At 42.8% G+C, this 15,964-nt stretch overlaps 2 protein-coding genes across 4 annotated transcripts in view; one reads left to right on the forward strand and one right to left on the reverse strand.

Annotated features, from left to right (window-relative positions):
• Window positions 1-8,195: 8,195 nt before the first annotated feature.
• The window catches only part of HEATR4 (HEAT repeat containing 4), a 33,712-nt gene continuing 25,943 nt past the window's right edge, over window positions 8,196-15,964 (reverse strand). For 2 of the 3 annotated variants that reach the window (XM_060274354.2, XM_060274373.2), the window contains exons 17-18: window positions 11,859-12,075; window positions 8,196-8,444 (exon numbers count right to left, since the gene is read on the reverse strand). In XM_060274354.2, coding sequence (XP_060130337.2) covers window positions 11,881-12,075 — 195 coding nt within the window. In that variant the 3' untranslated portion in view covers window positions 8,196-8,444; window positions 11,859-11,880. Of the gene's footprint in view, window positions 8,445-10,531; window positions 10,644-11,858; window positions 12,076-15,964 lie in introns of those variants that run through there. The other variant, XM_088654755.1, reaches the window with a different exon arrangement.
• Window positions 14,003-15,962, forward strand: RIOX1 (ribosomal oxygenase 1). Its single transcript, XM_035140738.3, has one exon. It carries the CDS (start codon window positions 14,148-14,150, stop codon window positions 15,921-15,923), a length of 1,776 nt encoding a protein of 591 aa, XP_034996629.3. The 5' UTR covers window positions 14,003-14,147; the 3' UTR covers window positions 15,924-15,962.

The following is a 15,964-nucleotide window of genomic DNA, read 5'->3' on the forward strand; positions in this document are numbered from 1 at the left end:
TGCAAAACCATTTGCAGTCGTTTGCGGTCATCAACAGCTATCAGTCAGTCAATCACCCATTTCCACCACCCTTCTGAGTGATCCCCCCTCCCCATCCCCACCCCTCCCCACCCCTTCTCTACATAAGTGCCTGGAAACTTCCATTTCACTGTATCTGAAGAAGTGTGCATGCACACGAAAGCTCATACCAAAATAAAAACTTAGTTGGTCTTTAAGGTGCTACTGAAGGAATTTTTTTATTTTAATATAGATTGCTGTTATTCTCACATTTTTGAAATGTGTTCCTCGGCTATTTAAATCTATTCACACGGTAATTTATAATTCTCTTTTCAAGTGTCACAGTTTCCTAGACTAATTTGCTTTTATTGGGGACAAATGGGAGGAATCATAGAACCAGTGTTCCTGTTGGAATAAAAAGGAAATTAACACCAACTCTGACTTTGTGTGACAGCCAAAGAGTGCTAAGAAATATTTACTTAGAAGATTTCTACCTTATGGAAAAGCCAAGGCCTCACAGCAGAAACAAAAACTCTTTAACAGTGGCAGAGATTATGACTCAGTGGTTAGGTTAGGTTTATCCACAAACGTGTGTTATGAATTCAACACTCATAAGAGCGATTGTCAGGCTTACTCAGAGGTGGTATGGCAGTGCAAAAGGAATTATCCTGCACCCTTGGGTTCTCACATTGTCATCCGAGAGAGATTTTCTCGGTGGTCTGGGGTCTCTTGCAGTCTGGCCCATCTGTGGATCTCGGTGAGCGCAGTATGAAATGTTTGCAATACATTTTTGAGGGTAAAATCTGCCATAATTTGGATGCCCTTTCGGGGTCAGGTCAGTTGAGTACCACTAAACCCAAATATCATGAAATGGGGCTTTAAAAGCAGCAAGATGTGAGCACATAGGGAAACTGCACATGTTGCCGTGCGAACGAAGATCACACCCCGGCTTCACAGTTCTTATTTTTCCATAGGGAAGTTCCTGACACACATTCAGCTACCAAGGCCCTTGTTCACAGTGCAGGCAGGATCCGAGTGAATTCAGTCCATTTGTGCATACTGCCTCTGTTGTGCTTCCTCGTGGTAATTCTATAGTGCAGTGACTTCATCCAGTTTCTCTCCTTGTTCGTTTTATTATCTGAATTTCCCCCCCTCGCACATGCTTCCCTCTCTTCCCCTCCCTCTCCCTCGAAAAGTAAGATGCTTGGAGTCTTGGAGTCTGAAGCTTTGTTGTGTAGTCACTGGCTATTGAGACACTACAGATAGCATCTTTTCAATATCACCAAGTGAGCGATCCTTGGATGCCGTGTTTTGTGAGCATCAAATGAGCCTTAATAAATCTAACTATTAATACGGGGGGGGGGGGGGAGCCTACAGGAGTCCCTGCAAACAGGGTCCAGCAGCTTAGCTGGGGATCACTATATGTGCCCAATTTTTTTCTGTATCTGAACAGCACAGTGAGACTTTTTTCAGCCTGTTTCTCAGTTTCCACTGAGTCTATTTCACAGTGGCTTTTGGTTTTTTGGGATGGTTTTTTAAATTATTAATCTATTTCAATTAGACTGGCCAAATTTAGATAAAGCTCATTTTCTCAGTGGAACCCTGTGTGCACAAAAACCGGGATTAAGGATCACAAACCAACAGAGAATGGGAAAATCCTGGAGAGAGAGAGAGAGAGAGAGAGAGCAGCAAGCTGCAGTTGGAGGGAAGCCAAGATCTCAGATAAGAGATGCTTCATTGATTGAGTGAGTGCATTCATAATGATGGAGGAAGGGGGGGGAGCAGGGGAGCAGCGAGCTCTTGAGAAACAGTATTTTGAACAAGCTCTTAGTCTTGCTATCTAGTGGTGGATGTTACAGCAACCACAATGGAGAACAGATTTCACAATCCTGCCCAGTGTCTACACTAGTGATATACTGAATGCCACCGGGCCAAACGGAGAGGCTTTGTCAAGGCCTTCTTTTTTGGGGAAGTCTGCAAGAACAAGCCTGGAAATGTTCTTCTCCCATAATAGGATGTTGCTGTTGGCAGCACAGCAAAAGTGACAAGGCAGGACTCAGAGTTGCTAATAAAGTGGGGAAAAGTTAAAAAGAAGTGACAAATCAGGATTGGATTGTGGCAGCTCTTAAGCAAACATGGTTTTTTTTTTAGGTACTGTTTTCACACATCCAGATCTCTGACCCATTTACTGATTATACACACACACACACACACACACACACACACACACACACACATGTATGATGATAATGATAATAATAATGTCCAAGAATCGGAGGTTATGCTGGATACTTTTATTCCATTGTATGATTGCTTTTTTTGCTGCTTTAACCTGCATTTTTCTTCACAGTTTAATGATATTGTGCTGTTTTATTGTTGTAATTTTATTTTTACTGTTATAATTTGAATTTTTTTTTTTACTTTGGATTGTAAGCTGCTTTGTTTTTTTTGTTTTGTTTTTGTTTTAGCAATAGAGCGTGGTATAAAATCATTCAGTAAGGAATTTCATCCACCAGCTCCTATGGTAGTTTCTGCTTGCCATTTGCATTCTGTCTTGCTATGGAAGTCTACTCTTTTTCAAAATGTAAAAACAGATTTGCAGTATCTAATTTCATTTGACAGCTATTGGAAGATGTGCCAGTTTGTATTGGAGATGGCTAACTACTACTGATAGTGCTGACTTCTTTTTGCTTCTTTTAAGAACAAAGTCCATCCAAGTGTCTGAAACTTCCTCAGCCTCGGCTTTTGGGGTGGGAACTGTCCTGTGCTGGAGAAAACTTTTAAGCAGCTTTGAAGCATAACTTCTTACCATTTTCAGAAAGAACTTGCAACTTTTTAAGAATAACTTTCTCAATGTACTTTTAAATCCCCGTTGTTTACGATGTGTGTGGCTTTTGGCAATGCTGCTCACTAGTGCTTCCCCCCCTTTAAAAATGTATAGGGGTACCCTCGTTTTGACTCAAGAAAATCAGCATTTTATAATTCAAATCGAGGGGAAAAATACAATAAATGGACAAAAGTACAAAGATTCACAGAATTTTAGGGATATCCCCCCCAGGGGAAAAAAACCACTGCTTGCTTACATACTTGTAAAGATCTGAGCAGAGTTGCTCTTTGTTCTCACTAGGCAGTTTCTAAAATAGGCATGTGCAACCAGTGCCAGAAAAAAAGGAACAATTGCAACAATTATGTACTGTTTCAATTGATTGATTATTAAAACAATTGAAGCTACATTACTCTGTTCAGCGTCTTATTTTATTTATGAGTTTTTTAGACTTTTTAAAACGCCAAGGAAAGCTTCTAGATGAATCATAACTGAGTATTTTTATCTATTTATTTTACACTGCAATCTAACATCCTTCTGCCAGGGCGATTTGTAGCTTTCCTAAGCAGAGAATCTCCTCTTATGCACACAATAGAACATATTACTTCCCACAGGCATCTGGTTGGCCACTGTGAGAACAGGATGCTGGATTAGATAGGCCATTGGCCTGATCCAGCAGGTTCCTCTTACATTCTTACTTTTGTCCTAGACTTCAAAGAATGTGATGTAGATCAGGCATCCCCAAACTTGGCCCTCCAGATGTTTTTGGGACTACAATTCCCATGATCCCTGACCACTGGTCCTGTTAGCTAGGGATGATGGGAGTTGTAGTCCCAAAACAGATGCCTACCCCCTGGTGTAGATGGTGTGCCTGGTGTGCCTGTAGATGGTGTAGATGGTGTGCCTGGTGTAGATTAATCTGTTCTCTGCTCTAGGACTCAGTTCTGTACAGTAGAAAAATCGCCAGCACTAGCATGGTCTCCATACATTTCACTACATGAACTGCTATGACATGGGTGAATAACCTGTAGGCTTCCAGATGTGATTGGACTCCATAGGCCCCAGCCAACACGGCCTGTGGTTAGGGATAATGGTAGGCTAGCAACATCTGGAGGGCCACAGCCCCCCCATTGCCATATACTGAAACTAAGACATTGAGTGTTACTCAAGTTACAGGGGAGCAACTCATTTTTTTAGTTGGGCCCTCACAGCTACTGTTTTAGAAGGGCACAGAAGGTATGATTTGGCCTACATTGACCTCCTCTGAATTTCTCCACTGTGTGTCTCTCTGCTGGACTGAGGAGAGCAGTCTGGTCTTCTACATCACTATCCCAGCCCACCTATGTGATGTCCCCTAGGCTGACCTTTAAAGCCCTAAATGGCCTCAGCCTAGTATACCTGAAGGAGCATCTCCACCCCCTTTGTTCAGCCTGGACCCTGAGATCCAGCTCCGAGGGCCTTTTGGCAGTTCCCTCACTGCAAGAAGTGAAGTTACAGGGAACCAGGCAGAGGGCCTTCTCGGTAGTGGCACCCGCCCTGTGGAACGCCCTCCCATCAGATGTAAAAAAAAATAAGCAACTATCTTACTTTTAAAAGACATTTGAAGGGCAGCCCTGTTTAGGGAAGTTTTTAATGTTTGATGTTTTGTCGTGTTTTTAATACAGTATTCTGTTGGGAGCTGCCCAGAGTGGCTGGGGAAACCCAGCCAGGTGGGTAGCATAAGAAGGAGAAGGAGAAGAAGAAGGTGGCTGCCTGTCCCTCTCTCCCCTATCCCACCCTATGTACTTGGTTTACTCAGCTGCTCCCTCTTGTCAGTCAGAGTGTCTTGATACTCACCTACACTTTGCAAGGATCCCAGCCGTCTTGCTTTGGGGTGATTGCCTCATGTGCTTCCAGACCATAATATAATGGTAAATACAAGACCCCGGGCCAGCGAGCTCCCAAGCTGCAAAAGTCCCCAGTGAATGATTTCCCTTCCCTGCTGAATGTTGTGTAGAATAAGAGAAAGTATCACTTCTCTACTGGCAAGGAAGAGGAAGGCTTTAGGCCTGAGAAAGTTCCTCCTTGCAAGAGACTCACCGGGGGTAGGCATCTGCTTTAAATGAAGGCTGATTCACAAACTGCTTCTGGCAACACAATATCCCGAATAGATAGGAAGTTCTTGTTTCCCCTCCTGATAACAGCAAGCTGAACCTAATTTCCCCAGAAAGAGAAATGCTAAGCTTGGATATCGGAGAGCCTGTGCACAACAAAATCCTCACCACTGCAGCTGAGATATGTGGAGCTCAATTATCGCAACTTCTGGATGGGATTTATAGAGGGGCAAAGGTGCATCTCTTACATGACATTGAGAGGTTGATAGACAGGTGGAGTTCTAGAACAAAGGAACAGAAGGCTTTATGGCTACTGGAGAGACCTCAATCCTTCACTGCTAGGAAGGGCTTTCTGAGTATACAAGAGCACAGAGTGTGGGCACCTCAGGAACAGACCCAAGTGCTGCACCCAGCTGAATGACTAGCCCCTGGGAAAAAACAAATACAGAAGAATTAGATATACATGATACACATGTAATGATGCATGCATTCACATGTGCAAAAATATGTGTATTTGAAAAAGACACATTTTTCAAAGAAGTCTCATTTCTTAAATATTTTGAAATGGCTTCCCACTAAGCTCTTAGTGGCGGGTGGCACTGTGGGTTAAACCACAGAGCCTAGAGGTTGCTGATCAGAAGGTTGGCAGTTTGAATCCCCGCGACGGGGTGAGCTCCCGTTGCTCGGTCCCAGCTCCTGCCAACCTAGCAGTTCGAAAGCACGTCAAAGTGCAAGTAGATAAATAGGTACTGCTACAGCGGGAAGGTAAACGGCGTGTCTGTGTGCTGCTCTGGATCGCCAGAAGTGGCTTAGTCATGCTGGCCACATGACCTGGAAGCTGTACGTCGGCTCCCTCGGCCAATAAAGCGAGATGAGCGCTGCAACCCCAGAGTCGGTCATGACTGGACCTAATGTTCAGGGGTCCCTTTACCTTTACCTTTAATCTCTTAGTTGTTTATCCCTGAAGTGCAGGTGTAAGACCTCTCTCTCTCTCTCTCTCTCTCTCTCTCTCTCACACACACACACACACACACACACACACACACACACACACACACACATGTTTGTGCTGTATGGGGATAGTGCTTACATTTATCAAACAGAGAAATGGTGCAGGCAAAATATCCAGCTCCCCATTGTTGCATGTTGGAAAAGTTAGAACATATCAAGTAAAATGTTGTTCTGTACCATACTACCACCTACTGGAGCAAGCCATTTCTACAGTGGTTTCTGTCACAATTGTGATGAGCAATGAAACAACTTGTTCACATATGCCCCTACGCTTATCATCTTTGTCTGTTTTCAACTCACTTGGCATAACAACTGGTATAATGGCTATGCTGTCCCTACATGGAATTAATGCTTCTGTTTAGATAACTCCAGCATGTGTTTTGACAACAACAATGCTTCCAGGAAAGTGATATGGTAGCAGTTGCCCTGTGTACAACATAAAGCACAAATCAGCTAACGACAAGCACATAGATTTAAGCCAATATACAGCCTGATCCTATGGAGAATTAGATGCCCCCAAGCCAATTAAAATCAATGGGCTTAGGCACTCCTAACCCCACATGAGTCTGGTCTGAGTGACTTATATTGACTCAAATCCAAATACCCTATCTTAAGTAGTTATGTGGAGCAGATTAACCAAGGGGAGCTTCCTAGTGAATGATGTGCTGTCAGAAAATTCCCCATCATTTTTGTTTTGTTTTAATGTGTTTTATTGCCTAATATATTGTAAGTTGATGTGGCAAAAAAGTGACTAATAATTTTAATAAATAATAACAATTCTGATTCTACCTTCCTGGAGATTAACCATCTTGTATTACTTTTATATTACTTTTACCGTATTTAGGGACCCAGATGGCGCTGTGGTTAAACCACTGAGCCTAGGGCCTGCTGATCAGAAGGTCGACAGTTCGAATCCCTGTGACAGGGTGAGCTCCTGTTGCTTGGTCCCAGCTCCTGCCAACCTAGCAGTTCGAAAGCACGTCAAAATGCAAGTAGATAAATAGGAACCGCTACAGCAGGAAGGTAAGCGGTGTTTCCATGTGCTGCTCTGGTTTGCCAGAAGCGGCTTTGTCATGCTGGCCACATGACCTGGAAGCTATACGCCGGCTCCCTCGGCCAATAATGCGAGATGAGCGTGCAACCCGAGTCGGTCACGACTGGACCTAATGGTCAGGGGTCCCTTTACCTTTACCTTTATTACTTTTATGTTGTCCCAGCACTATATAGTAGTAAAATTTCCTGGATGCTCAAGATTCCTACTGAACAATTCCTGCATGCTGTTGCAGGTTCTGGTTGCATGACTATGCAGAGCATGCTTCTTATATCTGTTATATTGCTTTTCCATATTAAGTGCTGAGCAATGTTTAATATATCACTGTGAGTTTGGGGATTCCATTGAAGGAGCCAAGCAAGTTTCTTGGTGAGTTAATGTGGCGCTGTGGGTTAAACCACAGAGCCTAGGGCTTGCCAATCTGAAGTTTGGCGGTTCGAATCCCCGCAACGGGGTGAGCTCCCGTTGCTCAGTCCCAGCTCCTGCCAACCTAGCAGTTCGAAAGCACGTCAAAGTGCAAGTAGATAAATAGGTACTGCTCCGGTGGGAAGGTAAACGGCGTTTCTCTGGTTCGCCAGAAGTGGCTTCGTCATGCTAGCCACATGACCTGGAAGCTGTACGCCGGCTCCCTTGGCCAATAAAGCGAGATGAGCACCGCAACCCCAGAGTCGGTCACGACTGGACCTAATGGTCAGGGATCCCTTTACCTTTACCTTTAAGTATTAGTATAAGAAAGGAAGCTGCTCTGTTTCAGAGGGCAAATGGTTGGGCCCCCTCCATCACTTGGCTGGTAGTGAGGACAAAGCCAGATTGGTTGTGTGTGTGAGCTGGTCTAGAAGCAGGTAGCAGGAAGAAGCCTGAGAGTGGGAGCTATGCCTGATTTCTGCTGTGACTTTGGGAGAAGCAAGACTTTCTGGGTTGTTAATGCTGTGAGCCCCTCAATCATAGGCTCAGGTTGTATGTATGTGGAAATAAACCATATATCATAAAGACACCACAGCCCCTCATTTCAAGGAAACCGAATCCTGGTCACTTGGAACCCTGGAATCTTGAACTGCTTGGAGACTGGGGTGGCATGCAACAATATTATTACCTAACCGCTGCATTCATCTGATGTTCTGATAATCCCATTCAGTAACACTCACACTTGTACAGATTATTCATTCAAGAAGGGAAGTAATGGAAGGGTGAAGGCAGAGAACCGTAGTACACAAAAATGTTTGCTTCCGTTTTAACTTTTAATTTAATTGAAGAATACTGTCGCACAGGTGTAAAAAAAATCAAAGCCAGTAAATTACAACAATTTAAAGCATAGAAGTCCATTAACAAATATATATTTGTTGTAACTTTGTCTAGCTATCCCTCTGATCCATTAATTTTCTTCAAGAGTGCACTTCTGCTAGTCAATCAGATGAAGGTCCCAAAGCATTTGAGAATGACAGAGATGTACAGGAATGTCCCTCTGCATCTGGAGACAAAATAAACAGTGTGATGCTTAGGATATATGAACGGAGCTATAGCGAGGTTTCTAGAGACTTAGGGCAAAACAATTGTGCCAGACCTTATTGTTGGCATTGAATAATACCCACTGAACACTGCAGACACTTTCTCTAAAACTGCCAAGTCTCCTATACGATGCTAACAGTATATTCCTGATGCTTAATAGTGTTATTTAGCTAAGCTTATTCATCTGTACCCGGTGATGCCAAAACTGGTTTCATACTAAAGTGTGTTTGTTTGTTTGTTTTTCATATTAGACAGTTCTGTGCAGATCTCACTATAAAGTCTCTTTGCAAGAAAAAAAACGGGAAAATCACTTCACTGCAGGAAAACGGATAAAATGAATCCACTGTTCTTATTTTATTTATGGGATTTCTACCACTTGATAGTATCTATCAAGAGCCATAAAACCACACAGTGGGATGTAAAACAATAAATCCAGCTTGACAACAGGACCATACTCTAGAAATCATTTTCTTAATACCCATGACTAATGTGAAAAGGGGTCGCATGAAAAGACAGGAAGAACTGAAGTGACAGTTAAGAATTTATGCAGGAAAGGTAGAAAGGGATTTAGTTAGTTAGTTAGTTAGTTAGTTAGTTAGTTAAAATATTTTTTACCATTTTTAAGCTGGAAAATACTCCCAGCGTTGTTTAAATATGATCTCTTGACATTTAATAAACAATAATGTGGGGGATATTGTTTCATTTGTTACTATGTTATGCATTTTTGTGTTTTTATATTGTAAACCACCGTGTGACCCTCGGCTGAAGGGCAGTATAGAAATTTTAAGAACAATTCATTTTTTAGAGGCAGTAATGGATGGATGCTATCCACCCTGATTTTACACTGTTCAGCATGCCTAAACTTATTTTAACCAAAGGCCATACCTACTCTGCATAGGATTGACCGGTAAGCTCCTCCAAGGTCACCTTTGTTTTTGAAATGAGATGCTATGCAGAAAATATCACTCTGACTGCATGTTTGATCCAATAAAGTGTCCAAGGTGGACAATAAAGTTTCTATTACCTTGGTTTTTCTATTACCCTAATATCCTGTTTTTCAGGCCAAAATAGTTTTTTAAAACTATGTATTTAGTTCTAAAGCTGGCATAGTTGATATTTGAATCAACAATGACAACAATTTCATGGTCTTAAGTAAAGAATGGTTCAGGTTACAACACTATACAAAAAGTAAATCCATGAATCCCTGATTCCAACACTACAAATGGGAATATTGTACATAAATATTTTATTCATATTTATGTGTATGTATTTTAATCTAAAACTGATACTAAGAGTGATAACCAATGTTGGTCATGCTCAGATTAGACCCACTGAAATAAGCTACAGTTGTACCTCGGAAGTCGAACGGAATCTGTTCTGGAAGTCCGTTCAACTTCCAAAATGTTCGGAAACCAAGTCGTGACTTCCGATTGGCTGCAGGAGCTTCCAGCCAACTGGAACCCGCGTCGGATGTTCAGGTTCCAAATAACATTTGCAAACTTCCAGGTTTGCAGCGTTTGGGGAACACTCACTTCCAGGTTTGCAGCGTTTGGGAGCCAAAATGTTCAACTTGCAAGGCATTCAGGATCCAAGGTATGACTATATTTACTCTCAGTGGGTTTACTCTGAGCTAGACAATTCAGAGCAGCCAGAAGTAAGTGTTTGTACTCTTTTTCTAATGAAAGTGCATATGAAACAGACCTGAAATCTAGATTGCCTCAAATAAATTCTTCTGTAGTTCTTCCCTCACTGCTAACAGAAAGTGCAGCATATTAATTGTCTCCCTGCACATTCACTGGCTCTTGTTCATATTGGATCATTCCCTCATAAAAGAAACATCAGTATTGTATATGACTGAACCTATTATGTCTTCCTTGTATTTTCATGGTGGGTTGCAATATGGGTCAATTTAGTCCATGTCATTTCTGAATTGTAAAACTGAAAATGCACCTTAAGACTATTAATTGCCATGGGGCTTTAAATGTAGATTGACTGCATTTCAATGGAGCACTGGAAGTGACTTACAGCACACCCCTAAGCATTTGTACTCACATGTGAGCTTCATTGAAATCAATGGGACTTGTTCTTGCTGGGGAATTAAATATATGAATCCCTGTGGACCCACGTGTGTGGGTGAACAACAAAAGAATCAGCTGGGTGCCTAGATTCAAAAAGCACACAGAAAGCCCCAAGAGAGTTTAAACGCACAAAAGCCAAGCAGCAGTGTAGCATTAGGAATATAGGTTGTTAGACCCCTCTTATCTCATTTACAATGCTCCTACTCTTTCTACCTCTTTTGCAAAGAACAGACCATGCACTGCTAAGTAAGTTTAAAATGCTTTACTTACAGATTCAAAGATCTGGTACATGTATTGCTCCTTGCACTTGCTAGGAGGACACAGGCAAAATATTATTGGGTATAAAATACAGCTAGTGGTTTCAAACACATGCTCTAAGCTTGAGAGCAAGCTTACACACATCCTCCTTTGATGTTTACATGGTGCAGAGAGAGAGACAGAAAAGTAGAAAGCTTCACTTCCTCCCTCTCCAGAGGAGAGCTGGAGTAACCTAGCTGAGTCTAGGAACACAGCTCTATTTCCCTAAATCCCTTCATGCAGTAAGTAACCCTATGCTTGTCACTAGCTCTATGTTTGCTAGTTTGCTAGTTATGTTTGACTGCAATTTCCAATAATTCTCTAGTGTCCCATTTGTAAAAGAGTGCTTAGAATTACAGGCTTAAGTACCTCTCGTCCAGCATCAAAAACTTGGTAATTATGCAAATAGAATTAAACTGAGGGGAAACTCCCAATAGTATGCAGGAAACAGGAAGCCTGGTAAACACTTGCCCTTGCCTTGTTTTCAGTGAACAGAGTGGTAAAACTGACCCAAGTTTCTAGCAACTTCTGTCCTTCTCTCCTTTTAAAAAGGAAAAAATGTGGGCATTGCTCATAGGGTGTGGTAGCTTTGCCCATATATTGTTATTTCTAAAGGGCTACATGAGCACATGTGGACATGTGCTATAGTTCATGCAATAAATACACCATAAAACTTTAGGGTTTTTTATTATTAAAAACAACAACCCCCAGCTCCTTAGTGAAGAATATATTGCTTTGCATGCCCACTATCCCATAATAGGTATCCTCTAATGCAGAAGTATTACCAGGAATGTAATAGATGTGTGGCAATACCAGCAATGCTGGAAATACACCCTGAGAGAGCTGAAACTAGATGCAGAAGTAAGCTTAATGAGTCAAAATCCTGCAGAGCTGGTTTGACTAGAGACCATGGTGGAACACATACACCAGTTAACAACTGTATTGTGATTATTCTGCTTCCAAATATCTGAAAAGCTATTTTCTGTACATGACTTTTGTACCTTGTTTCCCACAGTAGAAGAGTCAGCTGAGTGGCTGACTAGTAAGTGGACTCTGAGCAGTTTTTTTTGTTTTTGTTTTCTTGACCCTGGATTTTTTCCACTTCTCTGTGGGTGCTTTTGGTTTCTTGGCACATTCTGCCTTCTCAGCATTGCGTATTTTCAGTGCTTCTAAGAAGGCTCTTTGTGTCCATGGGGTTGGAGGGATTCCCAAAATAGGCTGAAATACAAGTAGCAAAATAAGATTTGACTTTGCAAAGCCATATACAGATTCATCTTATCTCTTTCTTTGCAAATAATAATTAGAGAAAGGCATAACTTGTTCATTTTTAATATTTTCTGTCAATTTTTACATATATTATGTAATGCACACATATATAATAACATCTACAGGTGAAACTCAGAAAATTAGAATATCACCGAAAAGTGCATATATTTCAGTAATGCAACTTATTATTATTTTTTATTTTACAAATGCTTTCTTTTGGAAATTCCACAGCAATAAAACAAATAGTTACAATAATACAAAAAGAAACACCGCTATGACATTTCATTAATTACATTGTATTTCTAATTTACCCGCCTAACGACAAATAATTACAATTACAACAAATACTGTAAAGGCTTGACATATCTTGCTTTGCATGTCATGCATCTATCTCATATATTGGTTTCACCTTTTAAGTTGCATTACTGAAATAAATTCACTTTTCGACGATATTCTAATTTTCCGAGTTTCACCTGTAATATTGCTGTTTTTAAAATCAGTATCAGTAATATGCACATATTAGCAATGCAATTTACATTACATGAAAAACAAACTTTCGATTGATTTCTCCTAACCCCTTAAATGCAAAAGGCTGCACAACATGATACCGTCCTTGGCATGTCCTACTTGCCCCTAAGGGCAAGTTTACTTTAGTAAACATGTTTAGGATTCCAGTAAAAGTCACAAACTGAGCTACTTGCATTTAAATAGCTCAAACTGCACAAGTTGGTTATTTAGGCAGCAATCCTGTGCATGCTTACAAACAGGATTTACTTCTGAATAAGTGCACATAGCTAAAATGTATTTATAGTGGCTTAAATTATATGTTGGTAAGTGCCTGTCCTTCTGAGCTCTGTGTCTGCAATCTAGGGAAGCCTCGAAAACACCTCATGGGAATTACTCTTTCATATAAGAGTGACTGTTTATTCTGATATTATATAATTAAATAATTTTGCTGGATACATTTTAAATAGCATTAGTATTTATTATTTGTTGAGCAGCTGTAGTTACTTTTATGTCATTGCCATTATCTATGTTAAATCTGGCTGTAAATGAAGATTTGTTAATATGGCAAAGCAGCATCTTGACACAACTATGTGGCTTGAAGCCCAAACTGAACCTCTTTTGACTAATAGGATTAATAGTAAACTAATAGTAATAGGACTAATAGTAAACAAATATGGGTTTAGACTTCCGACCTAATGCACTAAACATAATTACTCAAGAGTAAGGCATGCTGAGGTGAGCTCCAGCCTATGGATGTTTGCCCGGAAGTAAGTTAGCTTGAATTCAAAATAATTACAGTACTCCCAAGCCTTGGCCAGTAAAGCGAGATGAGCGCAGCAACAGCAAAGTCGTCTGCGACTGGACTTAACTGTCAGGGGTCCTTTACCTTTACCTTTAAACTGATTTACGATGCAGGAGTAGCAACCTGCTCCACCGTAGTATCTTTGCAAAAAGTTAAGAGTCGCGCACAGCCTAAATTTCAAATCTGGGGTGCGTGTGCGATGATACACCATTGGATCCCGTGGTGCCCTGCTGCTTTATTGCGATTGTATGTTTTTTAATAGCGCTTTTAGATTTTTAATTCTATTAATGTTGAATTGTTTTGAACGATCCCCACCCCCCGTTTTCAGGTGTTCTTATTTTATGGGCGAGTTGCCCTGAGTCCCTGTTAGGGTTAAAGGCAGAGAATATAATATAACAACAAACAACACGATTTATACTAGAACGTAAAATGGGATCGTTCTATCCCTTCGTATCTCTATGATATCCTAGATACTTGTCACGGGACGAGTTAGAGAACAAGGGCGCAACTTCCGTTTTAGACCGGAAAAGCTCACTTGGGCTAGAGCGGCGCTCTCTCACCGAATCTCTCTGACCCGTCGCTCGTTGGCCGCGCGGGAATCCCAGGGCCGAGCTAGGTACGAAGCGACACCGGAAGGAGAGGTAGAAAAGCCTCGTTCTTAAGCCGGAAGCCGTCGGCACGTGTTGGCCGGCGCTTCCCCACCCCGGGTCCAGGCATGGAGCTGTTTCGCCCGCCACGTGTGTCCGCGCTCTCGGCCTACCGCTCCGCCGTGCAACACGGGGACCGGGAGCTGCCGCAGCGCCCGAGGCACGGGCTGTCCGTCTCGCTGAAGCGCCGGAAGGCCAAGAAGCGGACCTCTAAGAGGGCGGTGGCCGCCGAGGACTGCGCGGAGACACCAAGAGCCGCGAACGGGGAGCTGCCCTGTGATGCTCGCCCCATCCCGGATGCGGCCGTGAAACTTGCGAAGAGACGGAGAACGAATGCGAACTCCAAGGATGCGGCGGCGGCGGCGGCCTCCAAGCGTAAGTGCGGCATGGCAAGCGGAGAAAGCCCCCTGCCAACACCCCACAAGGAGAAGAAGGCGCCTTCCCCCCAGCGTCCGTTTATGGGCTGCCCACTCCAGCGCCTCCTCCAAGAGCTGGGGCAAGTTCAGCATAGCCGGCAGCGAGCCGCCAAACTTTTCGAGTGGCTCATCGCTCCCACTTTGCCTCGTCACTTCTTTGACTGGTACTGGGAGAAGAAGCCCCTCTTGCTCCAGAGGCACAATCCAGGTTATTACCAGGACCTCTTCTCTACAGCAGAGTTTGATGCCATCTTGCGTGACAGCGATGTTCGGTTCGGTGTCAATTTGGACGTGACCAGCTATGAAGATGGGAAGAGGGAGACGCACAATCCGGAGGGCAGGGCGCTGCCGGCTGTGGTGTGGGATTTCTTCAGGAATGGCTGTTCCCTCAGGATGCTAAACCCCCAGGCTTTTTCTTTCACCCTCTGGCAATTCCTCTCCATCCTGCAGGAGCAGTTCAACAGCATGGTGGGAGCAAACACTTACTTGACCCCTGCTGGTACGCAGGGCTTTGCTCCTCACTATGACGACATTGAAGCCTTTGTGATCCAGCTGGAAGGAAAGAAGCATTGGCGGGTTTACAGCCCAAGGAAAGACGCGGAGGTGTTGCCTCAGTTTTCGAGTAGCAACTTTAGCCAGGAGGAGATTGGAGAACCCATTCTGGAGACTGTATTAGAAGCTGGAGACCTGCTCTATTTCCCTCGGGGGTTTATCCACCAAGGTGACTGTCTCCCAGATGCACATTCACTCCATATAACAGTATCCTCATACCAGCGAAACTCCTGGGGAGACCTGTTAGAAAAGCTCCTTCCTGCAGCATTGCAGATGGCCATTGAAGAGGATGTGGAATATCGCCATGGGCTACCCACAGACTACCTGGAATACATGGGAGTCCTGAACTCGGATGTTGTTGATCCTCGCCGGGATGCCTTTATGCAAAAGATCAGAACACTAATAACCAAACTAATGGATTTTGCACCAGTTGATGCTGCTGTGGATCAAAAAGCCAAGGCTTTTCTTCATGACTGCCTCCCGCCAGTGCTGACTGAGAGCGAAAAGGCATTGAGTGTGTACGGACATCCAGCACGGTGGGGAAATGGAGATGTCCAAAATCTTGATGTCCAGTTGAAGAAAAAGACACAGGTTCGGCTCCTTCAGTATGGAATTGTCAGATTGTGCAATGAAGGAGATGCCACATTGCTGTATTATACTACAGAAAATTCAAGGGTGTACCACAAGGAGGAGCCCAAATACTGTGAAATAGAGCCTGAACATACAGATGGTATTGAATTTTTGCTTTCTTCCTACCCAAAGTATGTCAGTGTGGAAGACCTTCCTTGTGCTACGCTGGATGACAAAATTGCCTTGGCCACAGTCTTATTTGAGAAGGGATTGCTGATTACTAAGAACCCCCTGTTGTCTGTATAACATGTTAAATATGATCAAAATAAATGTGTTGGAAGAATACT

This window comes from Zootoca vivipara, chromosome 1 (assembly GCF_965207765.1).
Source record: "Zootoca vivipara chromosome 1, rZooViv2.hap1.1, whole genome shotgun sequence".
NCBI classification, from domain to species: Eukaryota; Metazoa; Chordata; class Lepidosauria; order Squamata; family Lacertidae; genus Zootoca; species Zootoca vivipara.

Coding starts and splice junctions, on each gene's coding strand:
- RIOX1 (XM_035140738.3), top strand. CDS start 14,148: ATGGAGCTGTTTCGCCCGCCACGTGTGTCCGCGCTCTCGGCCTACCGC.